Source organism: Maniola jurtina, chromosome 5 (genome assembly GCF_905333055.1).
Source record: "Maniola jurtina chromosome 5, ilManJurt1.1, whole genome shotgun sequence".
NCBI lineage: Eukaryota > Metazoa > Arthropoda > Insecta > Lepidoptera > Nymphalidae > Maniola > Maniola jurtina.
In genome coordinates, this window is record NC_060033.1 from 3560820 (window position 1) to 3569755 (window position 8936).

The 8936-nt window shown below is 35.3% G+C and overlaps 1 protein-coding gene across 1 annotated transcript; it reads left to right on the forward strand.

The window, feature by feature from the left end:
- The first annotated feature begins 761 nt into the window (after positions 1-761).
- On the forward strand, positions 762-6931 carry LOC123865316. The gene is made up of 12 exons (XM_045906273.1): positions 762-1004; positions 3154-3360; positions 3537-3668; positions 3751-3912; positions 4143-4333; positions 4429-4535; positions 4726-4857; positions 5169-5277; positions 5779-6004; positions 6152-6298; positions 6389-6549; positions 6668-6931. Exons 1-12 carry the CDS (start codon positions 914-916, stop codon positions 6863-6865), a joined length of 1863 nt encoding a protein of 620 aa, XP_045762229.1. The 5' UTR covers positions 762-913; the 3' UTR covers positions 6866-6931.
- The last annotated feature ends 2005 nt before the right edge of the window (positions 6932-8936 follow it).

Consider the following 8936-nt stretch of genomic DNA (forward strand, 5'->3'; position numbering starts at 1 on the left):
TTCATCTATATATTTGAAAAATGACAGACTTTTTTGACAGTTTTCTTAAAATTAAAAATAGTGAGCAAACCAGCAGGCGGTTCAGCTGATGTTAAGTAATTACCGCCGCCCATGACCAGTTGCAGCCAGCGAAACCGCCGATGCGTTGTCGGCCGTTCAGGAAGTTGTTGGTCCGCCCTTTGAATAAACCCATGTTACATTCCCTATTTAATCCCCTTGGGGATGGAATTTTAAAAAGCCTTGAAACACGTAATAAGTACTTCATATTTAACCAAGTCCCAAAATTTCAAGTTTCATTAATAGGTGTACCATGATAAATGGCGAACTTTCATAACACTTACATTCCATATTTTATCCCTTTGGGGGTTTTCCAATTCCATTGCTTTATTTTCAGCCGATAGACTGAATACCAGTTTCATGGATATAACTTCAAAACTTACAGACTTTCACACAAACAAAACTCTGTTTTATCCTCTTAGGTGTTGAATTTTGAAAAATCCTTTCTTAGCGGATGCCTACGTCATAATAGGATCTGTACGCTATTACAACGTACGATATACGATAGATCAATCACTTTAGGCTACAATTATTATTCGTCTTAGGTAATTAAGTGAGCCGCCTTAGTGTTTAAAATATCTATATTAACTTAGAATTAACGCGCAGACAAGCCATCTTACGAGCTTACCAAATTATTATTTTATTGTTTTCGAAATAAATGAAACTCTATAATAAACTGGTCGTACGATCAAAACTCACAGTGCTCTCATGTATGTCGCACATGTATTCCTGAACTAATAATTCTGCTGTATAGTAGCTTTAATTACAACCGTAGGATTTTAAAACGGGAATTATTTTCGCTTCACACTGTGTTTTGTGTGTTTTTTTTTAATATTGCGGTTTTTTTTTTGTGAAAATGAGGACATACTGGATTTACTTGGTTACTTGGAGTGTCTTGGGATTAGTGTCAGCTCAGATGGATACACATTTTAATTTTACGTACAATAGTAAGTAAAATTTACATTGCATTAGTCTAGTAGGTTTATATTTTTGCCCAACTGCTGCAAAGCCAAAAGGAAGGGCCATGATTTTAGCAGTCTATATATTATGTATGTATGTATGTATGCATGTGTGTGTATGTGTGTGTATGTATATTTGTATCCAGATTCTGTGTGTTCCACCGTAGCGCCTAAACTTCTAGGCCGATTTTGATAAATGAGGTGTCAATAATAATTTGTTGACAGTTTCGTAGGTCCGGTTGACAAAGGCTATTTACATTAAAATATACCAAGCGACAGAAAAACAATTTTACTCTAATCTTTCAGCGCTTATTAAGACGATCGCAGTCGGGTTTTAGTTTTCAACTTTATGCCTTATACTTTAAGTACTTTAACGTATGTATGTTGTTAGATATTTAGTCAGTTATCATCATTATCATCAACCCAACTCGTCGGCTTAGTGAGCACGGGTCTCTTGGCCAAACTTCTCAGAGTGAGAAGGGTTTGGCCAAGTCAATCAGCTGGCCAAGTGTGGATTGGCAGACTTCACACACCATTGAGAACATTACGGAGAACTCTCAGGCATTTTTGAGTTTTGGCCTCATGATGTTTTCCTTCCTTTGATTAAATGATTTGAGTTTTAAGATAGTTAGTTATTATTCAGTTAGTTTCGCTAAGCTGCCGTCAATCGGAACTCAAAAATAAATAAGCAGTGTTTTTCTACCTTTATGAAGTTCACTTCTCTTTAAAAGAATACTAAACTTTCTTTGCGTTGCTATAATAGTCTATCATAGTCTGAATCTAATCTTAATTAGGAGTATTGATAGCTAGGACTTTAACAGAGCATTGCAAAAATAAGAACAGTTTTGAACGGAGTGTACAAAAAGGATTTAAAAATCAATCCAAAGATTTAAAAAATCACATACATAGTTTGTGTTTTTCCAATATTTGATTTTGAATTTCGCTATTGTTAAATAATTTCCATTTTAAATTTAACTGTCATTCTACCAAATTAAATTTAAATCAATTGCATAAAAACAATTAAATTTTCGCCAATGAAAAATGCAGTCAATTTATGCCAATGTGCACGTCGGACGCTTGGCACGATTGTAATTCGCCAATCGGGTTATGTGATCCCAAAAGCTGTGAATTTCTTACAATGAAATATTTAACCTAACACAAAAAAACCAATGATACAGTCTAAGGTGGGGCGCGGTTGCTTAGAAGGTGTCTTTTGAAGGTAACGAAGCAGATAACATAAGATATTTTCATTCGATCCCGATTGGCGAACTACAATTGCAATTTTAACTTTTAAAACTTGGAAACTTCGCAAGTTCTGGGTCTCGGAGAATGGAGCAGTTGACATTTGGAATCGTGCGATCACTCGGATCGTTTCAATTATTCAAATTAATGGCTGATCATCGCGAATGAGGGCGATTTCATAAATGGCGGCATTTTCTTGTAGTAGTTTCACTCACGTGTTTACTTTTAGCTATTCTAGTAAAAACATGATAAGACAAATCTAAAATAACACTTACAAAATAATATCTACATAATTATTCATAGCGCATTCATAAAGCAATGTTAACTGAATTAAGAAGGTAGGTACCCAATGAAATAAGTTGCAATATCTATAATACTAAGTATCATTGAGCTCTTTTAATCACAAATACACATGTGTATTGGTTTGTATGTTTGTCCTTCAATCACGCTACAGCCACTGAAAAAGTCATCCTGATTTTTGCATAAAGACCTGGAGAATGACTTAGGCTAAATCTTATTCCAGAAAATCAAAGTTCCCACAGAATTAAAAAAAACCTAGATCCAGTTCTAGTAATTAAATAAAACATAAACTAACTATAGGAATATTTTGCCCGGATTAAAGATATACTAACTGTGTGATCCTCATCAGAGTGAACTAGAGTGAGGAAACTTTCGGTTTGATCCTGAATCGAATATAAGTCAAATACTAGGCTATGGTGACGTAAAATGAAAGAAAAATAGGGCTACTTTAGGGCTACCTGCATCAAATGTACAACAATACAATACATAACAACAACACAACAATACACATAATATACAACATACACACACACATAATACATACACATAATAATACATATAATGTACAACAGTACAATATATAACATTGTTTCAGTGGCAACGCTTTGTAAAGAGCATCTATGTCAACATGGCTACAGCTACGAAGTCTTCTATCAAGTGAATGCAGAAGATAGGAAGATGGCAAGATCAGATCCCAGCATAGTCTATGAAATGCATATTGCTATATTGGCAGCTAGCAATGGACATATTCTCTTGTCTACTGTACCAAAACCTGATATAACCGATCCTGTTTATGAAATCGGTAAGTATTATTTAATCAAGGTTATATAAAAGAAAAAATATTGAAAGATGTTAGGATAGGCGGCGGCTTTAATGATGCTCGAGTTTTATTTTGTTAAAATTCTTTAAAGTTATATTATCTTCATAGTCTTTACATAGATAACCATTATTAATATTATGACGCTTTGAAATTTTCAGTTGTGGGTGGAGGCGGTAACAGATTCACAGAACTTCGTGCAAATCTGAAAAGAAATGCTAAAGCATCGGCTAAAACCGTTCAAATATTGTCTCCAATAGAGTTCAGGGCATTCTACATTAAAATTACTGAAGGTGAAATTGTCAATTATTAAAAAATATTATGTTTAATAAATATACTTGAATGTATTTTATGTTCCTTATTCTTATTTTTAAGATGGTCTTATTGAATTTGGAAAAGAAGGGGACGTCTTACCAATTCTGAGTTATCAGGATATGAATCCTATTACTGTCAGATATTTCAGTTTTGCTGCTTGGTCTGGCGTTGAAGCGAAATTTCTTTACGATTGTCCAATACCTTCAGCTAATGGCTCTGAAGGTAAGTATTGCATTATTTGGATTGAAAAATAACTCAGCTTCTTAAAATGGGACTAGTGACAGTCGAGCATGGGTTGAGCGATTGCCAACGAATTGGCTCCGATAAGTTTAAGTTAGAGTTTGATACACAAATCATAGCCTTGAACAAGAGGAACCAACGATCCAAAACTAGCATTTAGATGCAAAAAAAAATGTAAAATGATTTGAAATGAACAATGATGTTTTTTACAGTTACACCTGATTCAAAGGCAGTGGAACCAAAAATGTCAAATTCTGATAAATTGAGGAGAACTCTGCTACTTGGCAAAGACCCTGCCGTTCCACCAGGACCCGAAGTTACTGTTACTTTAGGGGTTAAAGTTACTAGTGTATCATACGACGCATTTACGTCCAAATTGACTACTGGATTGTCTATATTAAGAGTAAGCTTTGACACTTTAGTAAATTAGCATTTAGCTCACACCTATTATCTTCATCTAAGGTATGTATTATAATATAATTTTTCTTTTTTTTTCAGAAGTGGACAGATGACGGTATGGCTTGGAATCCTAATAAATTCAATGGGATCGATCAACTCTTATTTAGACAAGGACAAATATGGAGTCCATTATTGACTGTGTTCAAGTAATTTTTTTTAATTCACGTAACCTTAATTCATGTTATAAAATGGTAGTTCGCAAAGCTTTTTAGTTTTTAGAACTTGATAATATGATATTTTTTTGTAGGTTTTAGAACCTGGGTAAAATGTAATTTTTTCGTATTAAATTTGATATTTACAGGAAACTAATATAAAACAATAACTTGAACCTTTCAGCTCCGATAGCGTAACTATGCTTGACGATAGAAATCCCGAATTGATTTCAATGGACAATAGTGGTACAGCAGTTGTGCACATGAGGACTACAACAGACACTTGGTGCTACGATTATGGGAACATTATAACTGAGTATGCAACATGATTACTAGTCGCTCCAATAAGTAATAACATAGTAATTTACATTTAATTAAAATTAAGTAACAACGGTATAGTAATTACTCAATGCAAATGGAAACTTTTATTACATTTTGCAAATTAAGACATCGTTATTTTAAGATCTTTATGATCTTCATCATGAAGATAATTTATCAGCGAATTCTTTTCTTTTGATCTTATAATTAAGAAGTAGAGAGATATTTAAGTTTATTTACGATTGGTATATTATTAGAAGTGAAGACTATAATATAAGACTATAATTTATACTATTGTAATTTGACCAGGTGGCCACGAGACGGTTATGTTTGCGCTATAGTTATTGAACTATGGGAAATGCATGAAAAGGTCACATTGAAACTGCTTAATCCTTCATCCAGTTACGAGATGGAAATTGTAAGTTACTATTACAATTCTGTGATAAATCTCACTAAATATCAATATGAGACTATTCAAGGGGTGCACCAACAAATTCTTGAAAGTTGGCAACACATTAGCGGTACCTCTAGTACTGAAAATGTTCATGGGCGATGGTAAGTTCCACTTAAAGCCGATTCACACGCGCGCACGTACACGTGACACTTGCTTGTGACGCGCGTATATCCGTAGACATAACTGCACGCATTACGTCTATGCAAACGTTCACGCCACGCAAGCGGTATGCTATGTCTCATAAAGTTCCATATATTACAACGTAATGGTACGCGCTACGTCTACGCTTACGCGGCCTGTGTGGCCGGCGCTTTAACGTCAATTAGTGACCCGCTCATTTTCTCAATATTATTATTTAGAAAGAATTCCTCAATTACCTTCAATTTGGTCAAATCTTAAATCTATATCTAAAACTTAAAACTTGCACTCCTTATATTTTTACATTTACCTATTATGTTGTTTTAGCTTTCGGGATTAGATGAAGAAATCATAAACGCTTGGGATGTGTCGACCGCGGGGAGCATTGTAAATGCGGCAGCGTGGAAGTCACTGATAAATCTACGCACCAATGCGACAGATTTGTACGCAAATACTGATAATTTTACACACCAAAGTGACAGATATGTGATTAACATTTCATTACAACGTCGGGCAACCGCTTATAATATTGTATTTTACACGCCTTTACTCGGTAAGTTAAATAATAAAGGACTCAATTTTATTGCGACATTCAACTGTCTAATTATGCCACCAATATAAATGTAATAAAGTATGAGTGGAGTTAACCCTCCTTGTCTAACCCCACATTTGAAATAAATAAAATAAACATTTTTTTTAGTTCTAGCTACATTTGTGTTGCTCTCATTTTGGAGCGAGCCTTTGAACATGAAGAGGGTTTGGTTTTACGCCGGCTGTAGTGTCGTTATATGCATGGGTCTCTGTTACATCGACGTTTTGGTTCCCTGTCATACCATCCCTTCCATATGTAAGTACTTTTATGACGGAAAGAATTCAAAAATCATTTTTTTTTTACTGAGGTATGGCAAGAAGCTAATTATGTTTAATTTTTTTTCAGTAATTTTTTACATAGTTGTTTTATTTGGAGTTCTTTTGGCTATGTTAACTCAGTTGGCGCTAATGACATCTGTGGCCAAAAATATTTGCAAGACGGCCACCATTCAAAGTGTCTTAACTTCTCACTACTTTAGGAGTTTATTTTGCTTAGCACCATTAAAGGTAAGCCCGTATCTAATTGAGCTTCTTTATTTATTTTCTTTAAAATTACTGATGAGAAAGTTTCACGCTTTTATTGAATAAGTTAACTGTTCATGAACTAAATGATACTGGTTTTCAGGTGTGCCATATCTATGAAACCGTGAATGAAGGCTATGATTCTGATGTAGTAGAACCTCCAAGAAGTGGCAGTGTAGAAGAAATGGAGAGTGATAAGGATGAATATAACGAATCCAAAGATTTAGCCGAGGTTTTAGACAAAACAATGTTTGTGATTTATTCTCTAACATTTGCTATTATGCTTGCATTACATTTTTAATAGTTTCATCCAATTGTGAATAGTTTATAAATCGATATAATAAAATATTAAAAACAATAACAATTCTATTGGCTATTTTTAACCCCCGACCCAAAAAGAGGGGTGTTATAAGTTTGACGTGTGTATCTGTGTATCTGTGTATCTGTGTATCTGTGTATCTGTGTGTCTGTGTATCTGTGTATCTGTGTATCTGTGTATCTGTGTATCTGTGTATATGTGTATCTGTGTATCTGTCTGTGGCCTCGTAGCGCCTAAACGAATGAACCGATTTTAATTTAGTTTTTTTTGTTTGAAAGGTGGCTTGATCGAGAGTGTTCTTAGCTATAATCCAAAAAAATTGGTTCAGCCGTTTGGAAGTTATCAGCTCTTTTTTGGTTTTCTTATTACTTTTATCCCAGGACCACCAGAGGTTACGTATTTTCTGACACAGGAAATATGTACGATTGAGTAGTGTTAGTAAGTACTAAGAAAGCATGCCTAGCCTACGTGCTAGCTTGCTTAGACGGCCAATTTTCAGGTATCTGATAATCAAGGTACATAAAAACATTACTTACCTCACGTGAATTCGCCAAACTGATTTTTACGTATATTTTAGGCAATATCATTAAAAATATGTCGCCGATACTCCCAGACACTTCCCGCGTCGGCCGTATTGCTTTGCAGACGCTTTAAGGCTCCCAAAATAAGTAATTACTTAACTGCACGTAAATTCTGATGCTCCATTTTTATATATGTCCACCAGACAACTATTTTAAAACCTTTTACAAGAAGACAGACCGATCCAGAGGGCCAATCATCCCCTAAATTCAATTTTAATGCCTCTGTGGGTTTGAGCGCGAGGGCATCATTATCTACGCGCATGAGACTGAGTAAGACATGTATTAGGATATATTGACTTCTCTCTCACTCTCTTATAGTTTACTTATGTCAATTAATTATTAATATTAAAAAAAATCTGCTAAAAATTAAAAAAATTGGAGAATTTACGTGAGGTAAGTAATGTTTTTATGTACCTTGATTACCTGATACCTGAAAATTGGCCATCTAAGCAAGCTAGCAGGTCTGTAGGCATGCGTTCTTAGTACATAGTAACACTACTCAATCGTCCACATTTCGTTCGTCAGAAAATACGTGACGGCTGGTGGCCCTGGGATCTTTCACTATTGTAACAGAGGTTCATAATATTATGTCAATTGGCAAATGTCAAGTTGTCAAGATGGACGTTGCCTAGATACATAATTATTTATTTGAAAATAATGTTTTGGAAAACTCCGATACTTTGGATCGTAGGCGCGGAGTTTCTAATTTATAAAATATTATAATCACAGTTATACGAGAAATCATCAATTCAATTATAATATCCAACAGTCAACCAAAGGCCACGAACAATCAACCCAAACCCAAACCATAGTCAAACTATTTTTAGGGTTCAGTAGGTATCTGTAGAAAAAAAAAGATGTTGTAGGTAGCCTCGACTGTTGTAGTCGCGTAGGTGTGCATGGCACCATTAAATATCGTAGGAGGCGATGACCCTCCGCGCGGCTGAGGTTCCCGCATCGTAGTCGCTTTGTCGCGCAGGTTTGGATGATGCATTAGGCGCACCTTCTTTTTATTTTATCTGCTTGAACTCAGCTTATTTACTTTGACAAAATACGTTTAAAATTCATCATCATCAGGATCAACCCATCGCCGGCTCACTACTGAGCACAAGTCTCCTCTCAGAATGGAAAGCTACCACACTGGCCAAGCACGTATTGGCACACCTCACGCACCTTTGAGGGAGCATTATGGCTAACTCTCAAGCATGCAGGTTTCCTGACGGTGTTTTCCTTCACCACTTCGTTGTCTGTCTGTGTGTCATCTTTCAAGAGTATCAAAACTTATAAATTGGGTACTTCCCGTTTACGTAGAATCATGAAAGGCAGGTAGCAATATCTTATAGCCCAAGCACTCTACTCCTGTGGCCCAAGTAAAGAGAAAAATCTGACAACTGAATTGTCATTACATAAAAAAAAACTTGTACGGAACTCTTCATGTGTGAGGCAGACTCGCACTTGACCGGTTTTTGAAA

Bases quoted from the DNA above. Each gene is read 5' to 3' on its own strand.
- LOC123865316 (XM_045906273.1), top strand. From the start codon at position 914: ATGAGGACATACTGGATTTACTTGGTTACTTGGAGTGTCTTGGGATTA. The intron at 3,669-3,750 runs GTGAAATTGTCA...CTTATTTTTAAG, and splicing joins CTACATTAAAATTACTGAAG to ATGGTCTTATTGAATTTGGA. The intron at 6,005-6,151 runs GTAAGTTAAATA...CATTTTTTTTAG, and splicing joins ATTTTACACGCCTTTACTCG to TTCTAGCTACATTTGTGTTG.